This window comes from Oncorhynchus mykiss, chromosome 26 (assembly GCF_057628025.1).
Source record: "Oncorhynchus mykiss isolate SJ-2025 chromosome 26, ASM5762802v1, whole genome shotgun sequence".
Classification (NCBI taxonomy): Eukaryota; Metazoa; Chordata; class Actinopteri; order Salmoniformes; family Salmonidae; genus Oncorhynchus; species Oncorhynchus mykiss.
In genome coordinates this window covers 49582501-49605175 of record NC_143047.1, presented here as the reverse complement: position 1 = coordinate 49605175, position 22675 = coordinate 49582501, and the positions used below count along the sequence as shown (strand labels likewise).

General features: G+C 47.2%; 2 protein-coding genes across 7 annotated transcripts in view; one reads left to right on the top strand and one right to left on the bottom strand.

The window, feature by feature from the left end:
- Positions 1-1748: 1748 nt before the first annotated feature.
- cebpg (CCAAT enhancer binding protein gamma) lies at positions 1749-5392 on the bottom strand. 6 transcript variants are annotated; one of them, XM_036981680.2, is made up of 2 exons: positions 5202-5392; positions 1749-3484 (listed from the first exon to the last, which is right to left on the bottom strand). In XM_036981680.2, exon 2 carries the CDS (start codon positions 3360-3362, stop codon positions 2844-2846), a length of 519 nt encoding a protein of 172 aa, XP_036837575.2. In that variant the 5' UTR covers positions 3363-3484; positions 5202-5392; the 3' UTR covers positions 1749-2843. The 6 variants fall into 6 exon arrangements, with proteins under 6 accessions (XP_036837575.2, XP_036837576.2, XP_090079497.1 ...); XM_036981681.2 differs by having other exon boundaries at positions 5219-5392; XM_090223371.1 differs by having other exon boundaries at positions 1749-3468; positions 5202-5380.
- The window catches only part of LOC110506223 (titin), a 22810-nt gene continuing 4692 nt past the window's right edge, over positions 4558-22675 (top strand). Inside the window, 6 exon segments of the mRNA XM_036964368.2 lie at positions 4558-4699; positions 4701-4721; positions 10217-18282; positions 18395-18691; positions 19099-19686; positions 21914-22219. Of these exon segments, the coding sequence (XP_036820263.2) occupies positions 4671-4699; positions 4701-4721; positions 10217-18282; positions 18395-18691; positions 19099-19686; positions 21914-22219 (9307 nt within the window). The 5' untranslated portion in view covers positions 4558-4670.

Below are 22675 nucleotides of genomic sequence, written 5' to 3'. Positions count from 1 at the left end.
AAAGTGGATTGTATTTATCATCATTAGTCATTTAGGTCAACATTGGATCATTCAGAGATCCTCACTGAACTTCTGGAGAGAGTTTGCTGCACTGAAAGTAAAGGGGCTGAATAATTTTGCACGACCAATTTTTTCAGTTTTTGATTTGTTAAAAAAAGTTTGAAATATCCAATAAATGTCGTTCCACTTCATGATTGTGTCCCACTTGTTGTTGATTCTTCACAAAAAAAAAATACAGTTTTATATCTTTATGTTTGAAGCCTGAAATGTGGCAAAAGGTCGCAAAGTTCAAGGGGGCCCGAATACTTTCGCAAGGCACTGTATATATAAATTCAATTGAGATGCAGCCTAGTGTGTGTTTTCAATTCCCATAAAACATTGATTACACACACAAAAACTAAATTCTTGGTTGAAAGTTTGTACTCAATTTTAATTTACAAATGCACGTTACCCCAATATAATCTTATAAAAAAAAAAAGAGCAAGTCTAGCTAAGAGAAAATGCTGCCCAGCAACATTCAAACCAAAAAACAAATATTAATGGAAATATTTATCAAATTTGTCACATTTTTTTTTACAAAATATTTTTTCTATTGAATTTCAGACATTATTTTCAATTTTAGTGTGATCTTCTGTTCAACAACACAGCACAACATGTTGAAGAGAATGGTTTCAATATGCCCATATTTGCTATTGTTTCTCTTTGCTGTAGTGCAAAAAAAATAAAAAGAAGACATATTTGAGCAGTGCCCCCCCCCCCCATGAGCAGTGCCCCCCCCCCCCCCATGAGCAGTGCCCCCCCCCCCCCCCCCCCCCATGAGCAGTGCCCCCCCCCCATGCAAACCACTGCCATCATGCTGCTTTTTAAAAAATACTAAATTGTAGAAAAACAAAGATTACAAAACACAACAAAAAAACAATTGAAAAGATGTTTCAGAGGTCTGAGAAAGAAAAAGGCCCTGTTTGGTGTGGCTGGTAGCCTGAGGTACAGACGGCTACAACAGCACTCCAAGAGACACCCTAGATATAGTTATATAGTGCCTGTTGACAAGGCTCTACTCAAAAACGTAGTGCACTATAAAAATCAGGGACAGGGTGCCATTGGGGACGCATTCTATAAAATCACAGACACTCAACAGACAACGTCGACTCCTCTGGCCAAATACGCATCCACATCATCACATCAGAATATGCCGTTGTTTCAGAGGAGACAATCCTACAGATAATAACTCAAGTCTGACAACAGAAACAAAACACACAAAAAAAAGTCAGGTGTCTGCCTTTCTTTCTACACATTCAGATAGCCTCTGACTGAGCCTCTGACTGAGCCTCTGACTGAGCCTCTGACTGAGCCTCTGACTGAGCCTCTGACTGAGCCTCTGACTGAGCCTGACACCACTGGAGGCGGGAGCCAACGTGCCTCGCTCTGTTCTAGCTAGCCGGGGCCAATTAGGAGGTGATTTAGCATCCCCAACGCCCAGACAGACAGAATGGCTCATTGTCCTGTTGTTCTGTCTTTCTCTCCAGGTTTTAGGGTTGGTTTGGAGAAAGGCTTAACTTTGAATTAGCAGCGGCCTGTGACGCCGTGCAAAACGTCTGGAGTTTAATCCCACGGAGGTTGCATGATAGTCTGGGCTGTCTAGTCTGGGCTGGGACACTCCTTAACTGCGAACACACCTCTGTCCCCCCCCCCCCGTCTGTATCCCAAATGGCACCCTAATTCCTTATTTAGCGAACTACATTTGTACCTTTTCTTTTTGACCAGTGCCACATAGGGGGTCGAAACTAGTGCACCGTCTAGGGAACAGGGCGCCACCTCTGTCTCTCTGGGTCTCTGACTGAAAGGGCTGGTCTGAGGCCTGTTGGAACTATGGGTAAATGAACACAGTGACTGACTGTATCTCACACAGGCCTGAAAACTCGAGATTATGAAAAGCTGACGTCAACAACACAACACGTCTTGAGCAACAACCAAAAAAAACAAGAGAAGAAGAAAGTTTAAGCGTTCTGATCTTAAGGCTTTGGGTCCAATCTCATCTCACCTCTTTGTATTTGACTCTTGATATTTACAGTCCTCTTCTACCCAAAACAGCTCAAAGCAGAAGTAAAGCCATTCGATTAGGACACAAAAAAATTATATATATATATATATATTTAAAAAATAAAAATGTACAACGTGTGCATATCTGAAGCCAACAGATGCATCCCAAAAAATGAAAAAAAACAGGCATCATTCTGACTAACTTCAACCGTAGTGAATGTACTGACAATACTACAAACCAAAAGAATAAAATATATACTTTCCCCCCCCCTCACATCATCTTAACTAGTGAATGTACTGACAATACTACAACGCCAGACAAAAAATGGTAGCTAGTTCACCAAACATTCTCTTAAAAAGGAACAAGAAACCAAAATAATAAAAATATATACTTTCCCCCCTCACCCACATCATCATCTTAACTAGTGAATAGTTTATCGTGTGACTCAACACAACAGGGTCTCTTTAGAAATGTCTCCAAATTGTTAAAAAAAAAAATTTAAAAAGTGGACAAAACCTCTTAAAAAAAAATAATTGTGAACCAATCTGAACGCACAAAGAAGACAACAGTGAAATCTCTCTGTCAGTATATATCATCTCTGGGAGGAGCGAGAGGAAGAAACTCCAGTATGGTTAAGAAGCAGTGGGGAGCTGTCTATTTACCATCACCCTGGTTGACTCAAAATGGCACCCTATTCCCTTTCATAGTGCACTACTTTAGACCAGGGCCCTATGGGGAAATAGGGTGCCATTTGGGAAGCACTCAACCACGAGGTATCATATTTCATGTCCCTGCCCTCTTCTCACTGGCTGCTGCTGTTGTTGTTGTTGTTACACGCCCCATTGTTGTTGTTGTTGTTGTGGGCGGGGCTGGCCCCCTCCGCGCCAGGCGCTTGGACGTTGTCGGCCAGGTTGTGGGCGTGTTCCAGGAAGAGGTCCTTGAGGACAGACAGCTCTTTGCTGAGCAGCTTGATCTTGGCCTCCAGCCTCTCGTTCTCCTCTTTCAGCTCGTTGACACGTTGCTGCGTGTCCTGGGCCTTCTGCTTGGATCTCATCCTGCTCTTCTTCACCGCCAGGTTGTTCCGTTCCCGCCGTTGACGGTACTCGTCACTGTCCTTGTCCCCCGACGTCTTCTTCATCTTGGCCTTGCCTCCTCCTCCTCCTCCTCCGGCTGGGGTTGCAGGGACTAGCTGGGGTACCAGCTGTAAGCTTCCTCCTGGTGGTCTTGATGTTGTTGTTGCTCCACTAGCCTGGCCCTGGATCACACTAACAGTCCCCCTGTTCTGCTCCGTGTTTATCGTCTGCTGCGACCTCTTGCTCATTTGGTTCGGATCTGCTGGCCGCTCGCCTCACTGTCCGTCTGCTATGACTGGCGTGCTGGTTGGGTGGCACTCTGGATGAATGGGTGTCTGCACGCACTCCTGTAGACTGGAGTTTCTGGAGTCTGGAAGGACAACGGAAATATGTTAGTCTTTCCCCGAGAAGAGAAAAAAAAAGGTAAGAAACACATGTTGATAGGGGATTCATTATTAAAATAGGCTACAAACAGGTGACAGCTAAGAACATTCTAGACTATGGGCTTTTAGTCGGAACTAATTGAGTCAGGGTAGTCATGGAAACGGCACATTTAGTCAGAACTACTTGAGTCAAGGGTAGTCAGGGAAATAGCAGGACTCAACATCAGTAGCACAATTTTATTTATTTTTTTTACATTTAACTAGGCAAGTCAGTTAAGAACAAATTATTATTTACAATGACGGCCCACCCTGGCCATACAGTCTCCCAATCATGGCCGGTTGTGATACAGCCTGGAATCGAACCAGTGGCTGCAGTTGATGCCTCTAGCACTGAGATGCTGCGCTACTCGGAGCCCCATATCCTTTCTAGCAATCTTGATTTCACCATAAATAAATTAAGATCTGGGTCCACATGGGTTATGAGAAGAGATGCTAGAACGAGGAACTCCACCCTCTCTATTTACAAGTTAAGGACAAGTCTACGGGTCAAATGCCCCCCCAAATCAGAAATTCTAAATATTCTATCCATCTGTGAAATCGTGATTTTTTCAAAATAACCAGTGAGGGAAAATCCAATCACTGGAACTATTGGTGCCCATAGTATGAAGACGGATCTACAGTCCCATGTATGTTCATAGTCTGACCCACCAGAGATCACGTTTATTGTAAAACACACGATGGGGGATTTTATGAAAACAAGCTAGATTGATGCAAACACATATCTAGAATATGTAGCTAAATAATATCGCGCATTTCATATTGACGGATTTTTTTGTTGTTGTTGTGTAAACAGATCTGAGACAAAGTGGTGGTCTGGTTTAAGCCCCTCCCCCCAATTTGCATTCATTCACCCAACATTTATCTGTCATCACAAACATATGTTATTCTCCTTGAGGGAATTCACCCACCAAAAACATGTATCTATCATCACCAGCATGTTATTCTCCCTGAGGGAAAGTGAAAAAATCATAGTTAAATGTTAGTCTGATAAGGTCACACAGGGAGTTGTGTGTCTGTGACATCTCTCTCTCTCTCCCCGTCGGTCAGTTCAGCTGTCTGCTAGTTAACGGTAGTGTTGCCGGTGATTGCATCATCGCATCCCTCCCTCCGTACATGGCAGATCTGCTTTGTGCCACCGGAGAGGAACTCCGTAGCCATGCAGTGGTAAGCAACACAAACCCAGACGTTTTGGGATAAAAAAAATAATAATTGTACCGGTGAATTCACAAAAAAAAAACACTAACACACAACGTTTTGACGTGAGACTAACTAGTTAACTAATGAGAATGTGTATGGAAATAGACAAACAAAGAGCCTATATAGAGAGATTTGGCAATAGCAGGAGGCGTGGAGCTTGGCTAACTAGACAACTGGCTAACAGCTAGCTAGCATTTCCTTACAACCGAAAATAACCTCACCTAACGTCAAAAACACACACACTTTGAACGCCACGTCACTATATACTTTTAACATAGTTCATCACACCGCTGTTTAGTAAACTAAACTTTTATTTTAAGCATACCTGGCCACAGTTGGTGTCTAAATTAGCACGAATATGCCGTACAGTTTGTGGAGTCCATTTAGCCTAGCTAGCTATTACCCTTTTTCCCCCCCATAGAAGATGACTTGGGGAAAAAAACATACCAAATCCACGACGTTACCTTGTCTGCTTTTTGTTTTAGGTGTCGTCAAAAGTATAACAAGTTGGGAGTAAATGTCCGTATTTTTCGTTGACCAAATAAGTTAGTTGATGAAGTCTTGTGTATGTTTTGTTGCTGCTCCAAGTATTGCGAAATCGTTTTGACCATATAGGGGCATCTACCAGCCCAGCCAATGAGCTTCGGCGGTGAGGATGGGTGACGCAATAAACTGCTTGAGTGAAAGGTTGAACAACCAATGGGATGAACTATATTTGCATTTAGCTAGTGTTATTTATGTCATATGAAGAAGGAAAAAATATGTCGTGAGTTCACACAATGAATTCGTTCATTGCTAATGACCTGTTTCGGGGAAGAGATGCAAAATTCCAACAGTTGACATGAGTTCAAAATATAAAAATTAGTTATATTATTTTTTAAATACTTAAATATACAAAATTGCTCTTGATATATCATATAATAACACAGTTGTGCATGTAAATAGCCTGCCATGTGTGATCTCCACATCTTTGGTGTGGTAGCATCATCTTGGATCATCCACATTGTGCAGCACAGACACAGATTCACACAGACACAGATTCTTAAAGTCGCCTTCAACTAAAACATTGTACTCTTTTAGCCAAACAAATCCTTTTCAAATCACGTTGGGAAGCATAGATTCCAGCTTTTTTATTACAAATCTCTCTCTCTCTCCTTCCCTCTCTCCTTCCCGTTCAGTACATTCCTGTGAACAACAAACTATAAAAGTATTTCGTTTCAATACACATATCAGAGGGAGTGTTTAGTTTGGCTAATATGATTGGACAGAAGTGGTCGACCCATGTGGGAATATTGCCATATTCACCTGTAAAACCCTTGACTACGCCACCACTTGAATTGATAAGGAGCCAAGGGGAACTCCAAAACATATAAGCCTTCAATTGAATGAAGATAATCAATATGGGGCGGCAGGGTAGCCTAGTGGTTAGAGTAGAGGGGAGGCAGGTAGACTAGTGGTTAGAGTGTAGAGGTGGCAGGGTAGCCTAGTGGTTAGAGTGGAGGGGCGGCAGGGTAGCCTAGTGGTTAGAGTGGAGGGGCAGCAGGGTAGCCTAGTGGTTAGAGTGGAGGGGTGGTAGGGTAGCCTAGTGGTTAGAGTGGAGGGGCGGCAGGGTAGCCTAGTGGTTAGAGTGGAGGGGCGGCAGGGTAGGCTAGTGGTTAGAGTGGAGGGGTGGTAGGGTAGCCTAGTGGTTAGAGTGGAGGGGTGGCAGGGTAGCCTAGTGGTTAGAGTGGAGGGGTGGCAGGGTAGCCTAGTGGTTAGAGTGGGGGGGCGGCAGGGTAGCCTAGTGGTTAGAGTGGAGGGGCGGCAGGGTAGCCTAGTGGTTAGAGTGAAGGGGCGGCAGGGTAGGCTAGTGGTTAGAGTGGAGGGGTGGTAGGGTAGCCTAGTGGTTAGAGTGGAGGGGTGGCAGGGTAGCCTAGTGGTTAAAGTGGAGGGGTGGCAGGGTAGGCTAGTGGTTAGAGTGGAGGGGCGGCAGGGTAGCCTAGTGGTTAGAGTGGAGTGGCGGCAGGGTAGCCTAGTGGTTAGAGTGGAGAGGCGGCAGGTAGTCTAGTGGTTAGAGTGTAGGGGCGGCAGGTAGCCTAGTGGTTAGAGTGGAGGGGCGGCAGGGTAGCCTAGTGGTTAGAGTGGAGTGGCGGCAGGGTAGCCTAGTGGTTAGAGTGGAGAGGCGGCAGGTAGTCTAGTGGTTAGAGTGTAGGGGCGGCAGGTAGCCTAGTGGTTAGAGTGGAGGGGCGGCAGGGTAGCCTAGTGGTTAGAGTGGAGTGGCGGCAGGGTAGCCTAGTGGTTAGAGTGGAGAGGCGGCAGGTAGTCTAGTGGTTAGAGTGTAGGGGCGGCAGGTAGCCTAGTGGTTAGAGTGGAGAGGCGGCAGGTAGTCTAGTGGTTAGAGTGTAGGGGCGGCAGGTAGCCTAGTGGTTAGAGTGGAGGGGCGGCAGGGTAGCCTAGTGGTTAGAGTGTAGGGGAGGCAGGTAGCCAAGTGGTTAGAGTGGAGGGGCGGCAGGTAGCCTAGTGGTTAGAGTGGAGGGGCGGCAGGGTAGCCTAGTGGTTAGAGTGGAGGGCGGCAGGGTAGCCAAGTGGTTAGAGTGTAGGGGCGGCAGGTAGCCTAGTGGTTAGAGTGTAGGGGCGGCAGGTAGCCTAGTGGTTAGAGTGGAGGGGTGGCAGGGTAGCCTAGTGGTTAGAGTGTAGGGGAGGCAGGTAGCCAAGTGGTTAGAGTGGAGGGGCGGCAGGTAGCCTAGTGGTTAGAGTGGAGGGGCGGCAGGGTAGCCTAGTGGTTAGAGTGGAGGGGCGGCAGGGTAGCCTAGTGGTTAGAGTGGAGGGGTGGCAGGTAGCCTAGTGGTTAGAGTGGAGGGGCAGCAGGGTAGCCTAGTGGTTAGAGTGGAGGGGCGGCAGGGTAGCCTAGTGGTTAGAGTGGAGAGGTGGCAGGGTAGCCTAGTGGTTAGAGTGGAGGGGCGGCAGGTAGCCTAGTGGTTAGAGTGGAGGGGCGGCAGGGTAGCCTAGTGGTTAGAGTGGAGGGGTGGCAGGTAGACTAGTGTTTAGAGTGGAGGGGCGGCAGGGTAGCTTAGTGCTTAGAGTGGAGGGGCGGCAGATAGCCTAGTGGTTAGAGTGGAGGGGCGGCAGGTAGCCTAGTGGTTAGAGTGGAGGGGCGGCAGGGTAGCCTAGTGGTTAGAGTAGAGGGGCGGCAGGGTAGCCTAGTGGCTGGGGAGGAGTTGCGGCAGGGTAGCCTAGTGGCTGGGGTGGAGGGGCGGCAGGGTAGCCTAGTGGTTAGGGTGGAGGGGTGGCAGGGTAGCCTAGTGGTTAGAGTGGAGGGACGGCAGGTTAGCCTAGTGGTTAGAGTGGAGGGGCGGCAAGGTAGCCTAGTGGTTAGAGTGGAGGGACGGCAGGGTAGCCTAGTGGTTAGAGTGGAGGGGCGGCAGGTAGCCTAGTGGTTAGAGTGGAGGGGCGGCAGGTAGCCTAGTGGTTAGAGTGGAGGGGCGGCAGGGTAGCCTAGTGGTTAGAGTAGAGGGGCGGCAGGGTAGCCTAGTGGCTGGGGAGGAGTTGCGGCAGGGTAGCCTAGTGGCTGGGGTGGAGGGGCGGCAGGGTAGCCTAGTGGTTAGGGTGGAGGGGTGGCAGGGTAGCCTAGTGGTTAGAGTGGAGGGACGGCAGGGTAGCCTAGTGGTTAGAGTGGAGGGGCGGCAAGGTAGCCTAGTGGTTAGAGTGGAGGGACGGCAGGGTAGCCTAGTGGTTAGAGTGGAGGGGCGGCAGGGTAGCCTAGTGGTTAGAGTGGAGGGACGGCAGGTAGCCTAGTGGTTAGAGTGGAGGGGCGGCAGGGTAGCCTAGTGGTTAGAGTGGAGGGGCGGCAGGGTAGCCTAGTGGTTAGAGTGGAGGGGCGGCAGGGTAGCCTAGTGGTTAGACTGTAGGGGAGGCAGGTAGCCAAGTGGTTAGAGTGGAGGGGCGGCAGGTAGCCTAGTGGTTAGAGTGGAGGGGCGGCAGGGTAGCCTAGTGGTTAGAGTGGAGGGGCGGCAGGGTAGCCTAGTGGTTAGAGTGGAGGGGTGGCAGGTAGCCTAGTGGTTAGAGTGGAGGGGCGGCAGGGTAGCCTAGTGGTTAGAGTGGAGGGGCGGCAGGGTAGCCTAGTGGTTAGAGTGGAGAGGTGGCAGGGTAGCCTAGTGGTTAGAGTGGAGGGGCGGCAGGTAGCCTAGTGGTTAGAGTGGAGGGGCGGCAGGGTAGCCTAGTGGTTAGAGTGGAGGGGTGGCAGGTAGACTAGTGTTTAGAGTGGAGGGGCGGCAGGGTAGCTTAGTGCTTAGAGTGGAGGGGCGGCAGATAGCCTAGTGGTTAGAGTGGAGGGGCGGCAGGTAGCCTAGTGGTTAGAGTGGAGGGGCGGCAGGGTAGCCTAGTGGTTAGAGTAGAGGGGCGGCAGGGTAGCCTAGTGGCTGGGGAGGAGTTGCGGCAGGGTAGCCTAGTGGCTGGGGTGGAGGGGCGGCAGGGTAGCCTAGTGGTTAGGGTGGAGGGGTGGCAGGGTAGCCTAGTGGTTAGAGTGGAGGGACGGCAGGTTAGCCTAGTGGTTAGAGTGGAGGGGCGGCAAGGTAGCCTAGTGGTTAGAGTGGAGGGACGGCAGGGTAGCCTAGTGGTTAGAGTGGAGGGGCGGCAGGTAGCCTAGTGGTTAGAGTGGAGGGGCGGCAGGTAGCCTAGTGGTTAGAGTGGAGGGGCGGCAGGGTAGCCTAGTGGTTAGAGTAGAGGGGCGGCAGGGTAGCCTAGTGGCTGGGGAGGAGTTGCGGCAGGGTAGCCTAGTGGCTGGGGTGGAGGGGTGGCAGGGTAGCCTAGTGGTTAGGGTGGAGGGGTGGCAGGGTAGCCTAGTGGTTAGAGTGGAGGGACGGCAGGGTAGCCTAGTGGTTAGAGTGGAGGGGCGGCAAGGTAGCCTAGTGGTTAGAGTGGAGGGACGGCAGGGTAGCCTAGTGGTTAGAGTGGAGGGGCGGCAGGGTAGCCTAGTGGTTAGAGTGGAGGGACGGCAGGTAGCCTAGTGGTTAGAGTGGAGGGGCGGCAGGGTAGCCTAGTGGTTAGAGTGGAGGGGCGGCAGGGTAGCCTAGTGGTTAGAGTGGAGGGGCGGCAGGGTAGCCTAGTGGTTAGAGTGGAGGGGCGGCAGGGTAGCCTAGTGGTTAGAGTGGAGGGGCGGCAGGGTAGCCTAGTGGTTAGAGTGGAGGGGCGGCAGGTAGCCTAGTGGTTAGAGTGGAGGGGCGGCAGGGTAGCCTAGTGGTTAGAGCGTTGGACTAGTAACTGAAAGGTTGAAAGATCAAATCCCCGAGCTGACAAGGTAAAAAATCTGTCGTTCTGCCCCTGAACAAGGCAGTTAACCCACTGTTCCTAGACTGTCATTGTAAATAAGAATTTGTTCTTAACTGATTTGCCTAGTTAAATAAACGTATAATATCACATCTGATTATACATATGTATCCCTTTCTCCCACCTGCTCTCCCATTCTCTCTCTCTCTCTCTCTTAGTGAACCTTTTGCACCTGGTATTCCGTTTGTGTCAACAGTGACCAGAGCCACCATGGAAATCGAGGCACCAACAGCATCGATGGATCCCAAGTTTAAGGATGGCATCGTTGTCCGTGCTGGTGAAACGTTTGTTATCCGAGCAGATATCCTGGGGACGCCACTCCCCAGAGTCAAGTGGTTAAAAGACGGAAAAGAAATTGATAAAACCGCCCCGAGAACGGAGGTCGTAAAAACGTTTGAGCGTACTGTTCTAACAGTTCTAGATTGCGTCAGAGTGGACGGCGGACAGTTCGTCCTGAGTCTCAGCAATGTGGCCGGAAAGAAAGATATACCTGTCAACGTTAAGGTTCTTGATAGACCTGGTCCGCCTGATGGTCCATTGAAGATAACTGGTGTGACTGCAGAGAAAGCCACGCTGCACTGGAGTCATCCGTTACAAGATGGCGGTGCCAGTGTTTCCCATTATATCATTGAAAAGAGGGTAACCAACCGCCTGTCATGGACTGTTGTCCAACCGGAAACCCAAGCAGTCAGCTACAAAGTGACTAAACTTGTACCCGGCACTGAGTACATCTTCAGAGTGAAAGCGGTGAATAGGTTTGGCACTGGTGAACCTCTTGAATCAGACCCGGTTACTGCATGTTGTCCTTTCAAGCCTCCCAGCTCTCCTTCCACACCTGAAGCAAGTGCTATAACAAGCGACTCAATGGTCCTTACATGGAATCGTCCAGAAAACGATGGTGGCTCAGAAATAGATGGCTATATCGTTGAAAAACGCGATAAAGACGGTGTTAGATGGACAAAGTGTAACAAGAGAAGACTTAGCGATATTCGGTTCAGGTGCACCGGACTCCCCGAGGGGCATTCCTACGAGTTCAGAGTATCTGCTGAGAATTCTGCTGGTGTGGGAGTGCCAAGTGAACCAACAGGATATATCAAAGCTTGTGACCCCTTATATCCACCAGGTCCTCCTTACAACCCTGGGGTGACAGACCAGTCAACCACAACCGTGTCCATCTCATGGACAAAACCCATCTATGATGGAGGAGCAGCCATCAAAGGATATGTTGTTGAGATGAAGGAAGTAACGCAGGAAGAGTGGACGACCTGTACACCGCCAACTGGTGTTGAAGAAACACACTTCACTGTGAAAACACTGAAGGAAAACGGAGAATACAACTTCCGCGTCTGTGCGATTAACACGGAAGGAGTTGGGGAACCAGCGGATGTACCGGGGACTGTAGTTACATCTGAAAGACTTGAGGCACCTGAGATTGAACTAGATTCAGACCTTAGGAAAATGGTGTCAGTTCGGGCGTGTGCAACACTGCGTCTGTTTGTCCCATTCAAAGGAAAACCTCAACCTGTAGTCAAGTGGTCCAAGATGGAAGGTCCTCTTACTGAGCGTGCACACATTGAGGTCACAAGCACCTACACAGTCCTTGTCATCCACACCGTCAACAGACTTGACACTGGCAAGTATGCGTTGACTCTTGAGAACGTCAGCGGTATGAAGTCTGCTTTCATTAATGTCACAGTGTTGGATTCACCAAGTGCCCCTGAGCACTTTGAAGTCAAGGACATTACTAGAGATTCTGTATCACTGTCCTGGGAGCCTCCACTGATTGACGGCGGAGCTAAGATCACACATTACATTGTGGAGAAGAGAGAAGCTCAAAGACGGGCCTTTACCAGTGTTTCAGAGAACTGTGGAAGAAATAGAATGAAGATTGACAACCTCATAGAAGGGGGACTTTATTACTTCCGTGTACGAGCTGTTAATGAGCTCGGTGTGGGTTTGCCAGCGGAAACACCAGAACCAATCAAGGTATCCCAAGCTCCTTTGCCTCCTGGTAAAGTCACTGTTGTAGATGTTACTCACGACAGTGTGAGTCTGTCATGGCAAAAGCCTGACGACGACGGTGGTAGCAGAATCAAATGCTACGTAGTGGAAATGCAAGCCAAGAGCGATGACAAATGGACTGTGTGTACTGAGATACGGGGATTGAGATCGACTATTGATGGACTCTTAACAGGTGAGCAATATTCATTTAGGATTAGTGCAGTCAATGAAACAGGCAAGAGTGAACCTAAGCTACTGGCAGAGGCTGTCGTAGTAAACGATGACACAGTGGAACCCATCATAGATCTGATGTGTAACACATTCAGTGTCAAGGCAGGAGACGACCTGAAGATCAATGTTCCATTTAGAGGCAGACCTGAACCTGAGGTTTCATGGAACAAAGATGGTGTTGAATTGAAGGAGACAACCAGGGTTAGCTTTCTAACATCTAATAACTCATCACTAATCACTATCAGAAACACAACCAGGGAGGAATCAGGGAACTATGAGATCACCTTAACCAACACAGTTGGTAGAAAATCAGCGATAATAGCTGTGGTCATCTTGGATAAACCTTGCCCACCTGGTGCAATCAAGGTAGATGAAGTCAACGCTGACTATATTTCACTGTCTTGGGATCCCCCACTCTACGATGGTGGATGTCCAATCAGCAACTACGTAGTAGAGAAGAGAGATACTACCACTACAACATGGAAGACTGTTTCATCCACAGTTGCCAGAACGTCTATTAAGGTTCCTCGTTTGACACAAGGCACTGAATATCAGTTCCGAATTGCAGCTGAAAACCGTTACGGAATGAGCCATGCTGTGGAGTCCGCTTCAGTTGTTGCACAGTACCCCTTCGAGACACCTGGCCCTCCCACTACCCTCCATGTTGCCCAGGCTACAAAGTCCTTCATGTTGGTTACATGGAATGAACCATCCAGTGACGGTGGAAGTCCAATCATCGGTTATCACCTGGAAATGAAGGACTATAGCAGTATTCGCTGGACAAAAACTAACAGAGGACGTCTCATTTCTGAAACAGAATTTAAAGTGAATGGGGTTGAAGAAAGCTTGCAGTATGAATTCCGTGTTGCTGCTGAGAATATTGCTGGCGTTGGACCGTACAGCAAAGCCACTGAGCCTATAGCTGCAAGAGATCCATGTGATCCTCCTGCTAACCTTACAGTCACAGACATCACAAGATCTTCAATTTCTCTGACTTGGTCCAAGCCAGAGAATGACGGTGGAGCCAAGGTGACTGGCTACATTGTTGATCGCAGGGAGCTTCCAGATGGTTGTTGGCTGAAGTGCAATTTCACCAATCTCCAGGATACTTGCTATGACATTGAAGGCCTTACGGAGGACATTCAATATGACTTCCGTGTTATTGCAAAGAACTCTGCTGGAGTACTCAGTGAGCCGTCGCAATGCACAGGTGCCGTCACAGTCAAGGATAACGTTGTTCTACCTCGCATTGTCTTGGATAACAAGTATAAGAAATTAGTCGTTGTCAAAGCCGGAGATGTTCTGAGAATTGATGCAGATATTTCTGGGTGCCCACGTCCAGTCATTTCCTGGTCAAAAGATGGTGAAAGGATTGAGATCAAGGCAAGAATAGAGATCACTTCAACACACACTACCACCACATTACTAGTCAAAGACACTATCCGAAGAGACTCGGGTCAGTACACTGTAACAGTGCAGAACATTGCTGGTACAAGGTCCCTGTCTGTAAACTGTAAGGTTCTTGACCGCCCTGGATCGTCCTCTGGGCCATTGCATGTGACTGGTCTGACCGCAGAGAAATGCACTTTGACCTGGGGACCACCTCAAGAAAACGGTGGTGCGGAAATTCTGCGCTATATAGTTGAGAAATGTGAAACCAGTCGTGTCACCTGGACTTCAGTATATGAAGACACGAAGGCTACAACATGCAAGGTCACCGGACTGCGTAAAGGAAGGGAATACATCTTCAGAGTAAAGGCAGTGAATGAATATGGAGAAGGAGAAGCCTTGGAGAGTGAGCCAACCAAGGCCACAGATCCATTCACTGTCCCTGCTGCACCGACAGATGTTGAAGTCACCAGCATAACAAGTGAGACAATGACAATCTGCTGGAGAAGACCTGAGTCCGATGGAGGAAGCAGCATTTCTGGCTACGTTATTGAGAAACGAGAGAAATCAGGAACGCGCTGGGTACAGGTGAACACAAAGCCTGTGAATGACCTTAGGGTCAAGGCATCCAATCTCTGTGAGGGATGTGAGTATGAGTACAGAGTCTATGCAGAAAATGTTGCAGGCTCGAGTCCCCCAAGTATTCCTTGCAAACTGACAAAAGTGGAGGATCCACAATTCCTGCCGTCCCCACCAGCTAAACCCAAAGTCATTGACTCAACCAAGACTTCTGTAACTCTTTCATGGAATAAGCCGTTGTTTGATGGGGGAGCTGCCGTAACAGGATACTGTGTTGAATATAAGAGAACGGATGAGGAGGACTGGTGTGTCAGTGTTTCAAACACAGAGAACACTGAATTCACTGTCGTTGGTTTGACATCTGGTGCAGAATATATATTTGTTGTGAAATCCATCAACAAGATTGGTGTCAGTGAGCCAAGCCCTCCTTCTGATCCACAAGCAGCTGAGGACCGAGAAGAGGAACCACAGTTTAATATCAGCAATGAGATGAGAAAGACTCTTCTTGTAAAGGACGGCAGTTCATTCACCTTAACTGTGCCGTTCAGCGGCAAACCTGTTCCTAACGTTATGTGGGACAAGGCAGATGTTGACCTGAGAGTGAGGGCCAGTATTCATACCACTGATACCGTCACGTCTATCACGGTGGAACAAGCAACAAGAGACGACTCTGGAAAATATACAGTGACTTTACAAAACGTTGCTGGAAAAGTCACATGTACGTTAAATGTCAGGGTTCTTGACTCTCCTGGTCCACCGTGCCGTGTTGCTGTCAAGGATGTTACCAAGAGCTCTGCAACAGTTGCCTGGGATACCCCAGAAAACGAAGGTGGTGCTGCTGTCACCAACTACCTTGTTGATATTCGTGAGGTGAACAACAAGGGATGGACCAGAGTCACAGATTCATGTCCTCGTCTGACCTACAGAGTGTCAGATCTACAAGAGGGAGGTGTGTACTACTTCAGAGTCACTGGTGAAAACCAGTATGGAACCGGCTTGCCAGCTGAGACCAAATACGGAGCAATGATTACAGACAAGAGTGACCAGATGCCATTGGCCAAGCCAGTAAAGGACGACACAATAGAACCCATCATAGATCTAATGAGCAACTCATACAGTGTCAAGGCAGGAGACGACCTGAAGATTGATGTTCCGTTCAAGGGTAGACCTGAACCTGAGATTTCATGGAAGAAAGATGGTGCTGAGTTGAAGGAGACAACCAGGGTCAGCTTTCTAACATCTAATAACTCATCACTAATCACTATCAGAAACACAACCAGGGAGGAATCAGGGAACTATGAGATCACCTTAACCAACACAGTTGGTAGAAAATCAGCCATAATAGCTGTGGTCATCTTGGATAAACCTGGCCCACCTGGTGCAATCAAAGTAGATGAAGTCAACGCTGACTATATTTCACTGTCTTGGGATCCCCCACTCTACGATGGTGGATGTCCAATCAGCAACTACGTAGTAGAGAAGAGAGATACTACCACTACAACATGGAAGACTGTTTCATCCACAGTTGCCAGAACGTCTATTAAGGTTCCTCGTTTGACACAAGGCACTGAATATCAGTTCCGAATTGCAGCTGAAAACCGTTTCGGCATGAGTCATGCTGTGGAGTCCGCTTCCGTTGTTGCACAGTACCCCTTCGAGACACCTGGCCCTCCCACTACCCTCCATGTTGCCCAGGCTACAAAGTCCTTCATGTTGGTTACATGGAATGAACCATCCAGTGACGGTGGAAGTCCAATCATCGGTTATCACCTGGAAATGAAGGACTATAGCAGTATTCGCTGGACAAAAACTAACAGAGGACGTCTCATTGCTGAAACAGAATTTAAAGTGAATGGGGTTGAAGAAAGCTTGCAGTATGAATTCCGTGTTGCTGCTGAGAATATTGCTGGCGTTGGACCGTACAGCAAAGCCACTGAGCCTATAGCTGCAAGAGATCCATGTGATCCTCCTGCTAACCTTACAGTCACAGACATCACAAGATCTTCAATTTCTCTGACTTGGTCCAAGCCAGAGAATGACGGTGGAGCCAAGGTGACTGGCTACATTGTTGATCGCAGGGAGCTTCCAGATGGTTGTTGGCTGAAGTGCAATTTCACCAATCTCCAGGATACTTGCTATGACATTGAAGGCCTTACGGAGGACATTCAATATGACTTCCGTGTTATTGCAAAGAACTCTGCTGGAGTACTCAGTGAGCCGTCGCAATGCACAGGTGCCGTCACAGTCAAGGATAACGTTGTTCTACCTCGCATTGTCTTGGATAACAAGTATAAGAAATTAGTCGTTGTCAAAGCCGGAGATGTTCTGAGAATTGATGCAGATATTTCTGGGTGCCCACGTCCAGTCATTTCCTGGTCAAAAGATGGTGAAAGGATTGAGATCAAGGCAAGAATAGAGATCACTTCAACACACACTACCACCACATTACTAGTCAGAGACACTATCCGAAGAGACTCGGGTCAGTACACTGTAACAGTGCAGAACATTGCTGGTACAAGGTCCCTGTCTGTAAACTGTAAGGTTCTTGACCGCCCTGGATCGTCCTCTGGGCCATTGCATGTGACTGGTCTGACCGCAGACAAATGCACTTTGACCTGGGGACCACCTCAAGAAAACGGTGGTGCGGGAATTCTGCGCTATATAGTTGAGAAATGTGAAACCAGTCGTGTCACCTGGACTTCAGTATATGAAGACACGAAGGCTACAACATGCAAGGTCACCGGACTGCGTAAAGGAAGGGAATACATCTTCAGAGTAAAGGCAGTGAATGAATATGGAGAAGGAGAAGCCTTGGAGAGTGAGCCAACCAAGGCCACAGATCCATTCACTGTCCCTGCTGCACCGACAGATGTTGAAGTCACCAGCATAACAAGTGAGACAATGACAATCTGCTGGAGAAGACCTGAGTCCGATGGAGGAAGCAGCATTTCTGGCTACGTTATTGAGAAACGAGAGAAATCAGGAACGCGCTGGGTACAGGTGAACACAAAGCCTGTGAATGACCTTAGGGTCAAGGCATCCAATCTCTGTGAGGGATGTGAGTATGAGTACAGAGTCTATGCAGAAAATGTTGCAGGCTCGAGTCCCCCAAGTATTCCTTGCAAACTGACAAAAGCGGAGGATCCACAATTCCTGCCGTCCCCACCAGCTAAACCCAAAGTCATTGACTCAACCAAGACTTCTGTAACTCTTTCATGGAATAAGCCGTTGTTTGATGGGGGAGCTGCCGTAACAGGATACTGTGTTGAATATAAGAGAACGGATGAGGAGGACTGGTGTGTCAGTGTTTCAAACACAGAGAACACTGAATCCACTGTCATTGGTTTGACATCTGGTGCAGAATATATATTTGTTGTGAAATCCATCAACAAGATTGGTGTCAGTGAGCCAAGCCCTCCTACTGATCCACAAGCAGCTGAGGACCGAGAAGAGGAACCACAGTTTAATATCAGCAATGAGATGAGAAAGACTCTTCTCGTAAAGGACGGCAGTTCATTCACCTTAACTGTGCCGTTCAGCGGCAAACCTGTTCCTAACGTTATGTGGGACAAGGCAGATGTTGACCTGAGAGTGAGGGCCAGTATTCATACCACTGATACCGTCACGTCTATCACGGTGGAACAAGCAACAAGAGACGACTCTGGAAAATATACAGTGACTTTACAAAACGTTGCTGGAAAAGTCACATGTACGTTAAATGTCAGGGTTCTTGACTCTCCTGGTCCACCGTGCCGTGTTGCTGTCAAGGATGTTACCAAGAGCTCTGCAACAGTTGCCTGGGATACCCCAGAAAACGAAGGTGGTGCTGCTGTCACCAACTACCTTGTTGATATTCGTGAGGTGAACAACAAGGGATGGACCAGAGTCACAGATTCATGTCCTCGTCTGACCTACAGAGTGTCAGATCTACAAGAGGGAGGTGTGTACTACTTCAGAGTCACTGGTGAAAACCAGTATGGAACCGGCTTGCCAGCTGAGACCAAATACGGAGCAATGATTACAGGTATGCCAGAACTGATAATCCAAATGTAAGCGTTCCCAATATATATTTTTCATTTATTTATTTTTCTTTTTAAACCACATTTAAAAAAAAAAAAATTCCTTCTTGATTTCAGAAAAACCCAGCCCACCACAAACCATCGAAGTCACCGAGATCACCAAGGAAAGTGTGTCCTTGTCATGGATTAAGCCCGAGAATGACGGAGGGAGCAGAATCACCAGTTATCGAGTCGATGCTCTCGAGAACGGTCAGGATAAATGGGTGAAGTGTGGTGTCACCAAGACCGTCCACTTCGTGGTGTACGACCTGAAGGAAGCTACTCAATACTTTTTCAGAGTTCGTGCTGAAAACCACGCTGGATTCAGTGACCCTACAGAAATGGCTCTCCCTGTGTTAGTTAAAGGGCAACTTGGTGAGTTGTTGCCCAAACCTACATGTACAGTTACTAAGGGTAGAGAATTGCTGAGCATAAACCAAGATAGATGGTTTCCTACATTCATAATCCAACGATAGGAAGTTTACCACATTCATAACCAAGACAGATCGTTTCCTACATTCATAACCAAGACAGATAGTTTACTACATTCATAACCAAGACAGATCGTTTCCTACATTCATAACCAAGACAGATAGTTTACTACATTCATAACCAAGACAGATCGTTTCCTACATTCATAACCAAGACAGATCGTTTCCTACATTCATAACCAAGACAGATCGTTTACTACATTCTGGAAAACGAATTCTTGTTCGTGTAGATTGTAGATTGTTTAATTTTGATCTGATATCTTCAACAAGTCTTCATCTATCTTTCAACAGAACCTCCTGAAATGAACATGAACAAGTTCCCTGACAATATGGTCTACGTCAGAGCAGGATCAAACCTAAAATGCCAGATCCCACTTACTGGGAAACCTGCGCCAAAAATATCTCTTTCAAAGGACGATGTCGTGTTGAAGTCAACGATGAGATTCAACTCTGAAGTAACTCCTGAATATCTTATCATCAGTCTTTGTGAGAGCACTGCTACTGATTCAGGAAGGTACGACATATGTGCCTCCAACACCAGCGGAGCCTCCAGGTCTTTTGTGACCATCGTGGTCCTGGATAGACCCAGCGCCCCAGTTGGTCCTATTGGAATGTCTGAGGTGACTGAGGACAGTGTGAGTCTGACGTGGCTTCCTCCTCGGTATGACGGCGGAAGCCCCGTCACAAACTACATAATAACCAAACGAGAAACGACAAACGGCGACTGGACCGAAGTCTCCTCGGTCGTTGTGAAATGCACAATGAAAATCATGAAGCTCATAACAGGACTGGAGTACCAGTTCAGAATCAGGGCTGAAAATCGCTACGGCATCAGTGAGTACATCGACTCTGCAACCGTCAGAGTGGATCTCAACTACAGTAAGTTTTATACTACTCTATGCATGTTTTATCTTTGTATTTATGTTTGTATTGTATATATATACATACATATACATGTGGCGGCAGCGTAGCCTAGTGGTTAGAGCGTTGGACTAGTAACCGAAAGGTTGCAAGATCGAATCCTCCGAGCTGACAAAGAACAAATCTGTCTTTCTGCCCCTGAACAAGGCAGTTAACCTGTTTACGATATTGGTTCCCAATTGGGAATCAACCCTCCCACGTGCAGCTGAAACGGTGGCGCATGGAACGCAAAAATATTCTTAAAAATATTTAACCTCCACACATTAACAAGTCCAATAGCTCAAATGAAAGATAAACATCTTGTTCATCTAGCCAGCAAGTCAGATTTCTAAAATGTTTTACGGCGAAAACATAGCACATATATATGTAAAACCACCACCAGACACAGCTCATTTCAATAGCCAAAACATGCAATCAACAAACGCAGGATTAAAAAATAAATCGCTCACTAACCTTTTGAAAATCTTCATCAGATGACAGTAATATGACATATTACACAGTACATATTTTTTTTTTTCAATAATATGCCATTTATATCCATAAATGTCCATTTACAGTGAGTTCACCTTCAGAAATTACTCAAAAATGCCCGCATGAAATCTATGTAGCGCGGCAAGATAACGTAAATAGACATCATAAACTTTGACTAAATATACATGTTCTACATATAGTTAGAAAGATACACTGCTTCTTTATGCAACCGCTGTGTTAGATTTATTTTTAACGTTACAGAAATCGCACACTATTCCATATTGTGAGACAGCGCTCAGTTCCAAGCTACATTTCCACGTAATGTTGGAGTCAACAGAAACACAGATTTAAGCATAAATATTCCCTTACCTTCGATGGTCTTCGTTCAGAATGTTCTGGAAGGCTTCATACTTACCCAATACATCGTTTGGTTTCAAGTCTTGCGTCTTTGTATTAGCTACTGCTAATAACATCAGCTGAAATGCACCCAAAACGTCCTCTGGTCCGGATAAGTTGCGCATCAAAACTTCAAAATTACACATTATATGTCGACTAAACAGGTCAAACTAAGTGCAGAAGCAAGCTTTATGATGTTTTAGACGTGCAAAACAAACTTCAATTCAATCGGCCATCGTCTGCCCTTCTCTTGAGTGCTGGAAACAAAGGAATGGCTGTGACCAATTCGCGCCCATACGCACAGCCTATTCTCTCGTGGCACGCACTAATTTCACTCCCATAGGGTCAATTCTCGCGCGATTTGAACGGTTTGAAGCTCTAATGAAAGAGGACATATAGCGGAAGAGATAGAAAGTGTCCCCAGAATCATAGCTGGTTGGGAAGGGTGGGGGCCATGACGTCAAAGTTGCTCCAACTTTCATGGCCACAAAAACTAGTTTGGAAGAATGCCTGCCCTGTGAGTTCTGCTATACTTACAGACATAATTCCAACGGTTTTAGAATCTTTAGAGTGTTTTCTATCCAATAATAATTTTTATTTGCATATATTAACAATTTTTGACAGATTTTTTTTCCAGTTTACTAGGGGTACCCAATCTCTCCAAAGGGGGCGTATGTCTGCCATATCCTTAAAAGGTTTTAACCCACTGTTCCCCCAGTAGGCCGTCGTTGTAAATAAGAATTTGTTCTTAACTGACTTACCAAGTTAAATAAAGGTAAAGTACAAAAAATTGTTCATGTAACATATCTACTTGTGACAGACCACTAGGGGGCGCTGTACTATGCCACCCCTTGAACTGATAAAGAATACCTGGCAACGTGTTATTGTGACAGACCACTAGGGGGCGCTGTACTATGCCACCCCTTGAACTGATAAAGAATACCTGGCAACGTGTTATTGTGACAGACCACTAGGGGGCGCTGTACTATGCCACCCCTTGAACTGATAAAGAATACCTGGCAACGTGTTATTGTGACAGACCACTAGGGGGCGCTGCACTATGCCACCCCTTGAACTGATAAAGAATACCTGAGAACGTGTTATTGTGACAGACCACTAGGGGACGCTGTACTATGCCACCCCTTGAACTGATAAAGAATACCTGAGAACGTGTTATTGTGACAGACCACTAGGGGGCGCTGTACTATGCCACCCCTTGAACTGATAAAGAATACCTGGCAACGTGTTATTGTACAGGGTAAAAGACACCCTGTAAACATACCGATTAACGCTAAATGTTATTTTATTTCGTCTATAGCCGTCCCTGAATCTCCGTCACCCCCTACCGTTACGTCTGTAACCAGAGAAAGCGTCACCGTCGCCTGGACGGAGCCGACCTGGAATGGAGGAAGACCAGTCGTCGGATACCATCTTCAGATGAAGGACAAGAACAGCATCCTGTGGCAGACGGTTAACAAAACCGTTATCCGTGCCACACACTTCAAAGTGACGAACGTCATCGTTGCTGGTCTCATCTATGAGTTCAAGGTGGCTGCGGAAAACGCAGCTGGATGCAGTCCCCTTACCAAGATCTCAGACGCTGTACTGGCCATTGATGCTTGTGGTAAAGGCGACTTTCGTTACTTTCAGTAGTGGTTGGTCCATCACATTTCTATATCACCTAGTGGTTGGTCCGTCACATTTCTCTATCACCTAGTGGTTGGTCCATCACATTTCTCTATCACCTAGTAGTTGTCCATCACATTTCTCTATCGCCTAGTGGTTGTCCATCACATATTCTCTATCACCTAGTGGTTGGTCCATCACATATTCTCTATCACCTAGTGGTTGGTCCATCACATTTCTCTATCACCTAGTGGTTGGTCCATCACATTTCTATATCACCTAGTAGTTGTCCATCACATTTCTCTATCACCTAGTGGTTGGTCCGTCACATTTCTCTATCACCTAGTGGTTGGTCCATCACATTTCTCTATCACCTAGTAGTTGTCCATCACATTTCTCTATCGCCTAGTGGTTGTCCATCACATATTCTCTATCACCTAGTGGTTGGTCCATC

What these genes read in the sequence shown, in the direction of transcription:
- cebpg (XM_036981680.2), bottom strand. Translation starts at nt 3,362, where the DNA reads ATGAGCAAGAGGTCGCAGCAGACGATAAACACGGAGCAGAACAGGGGG.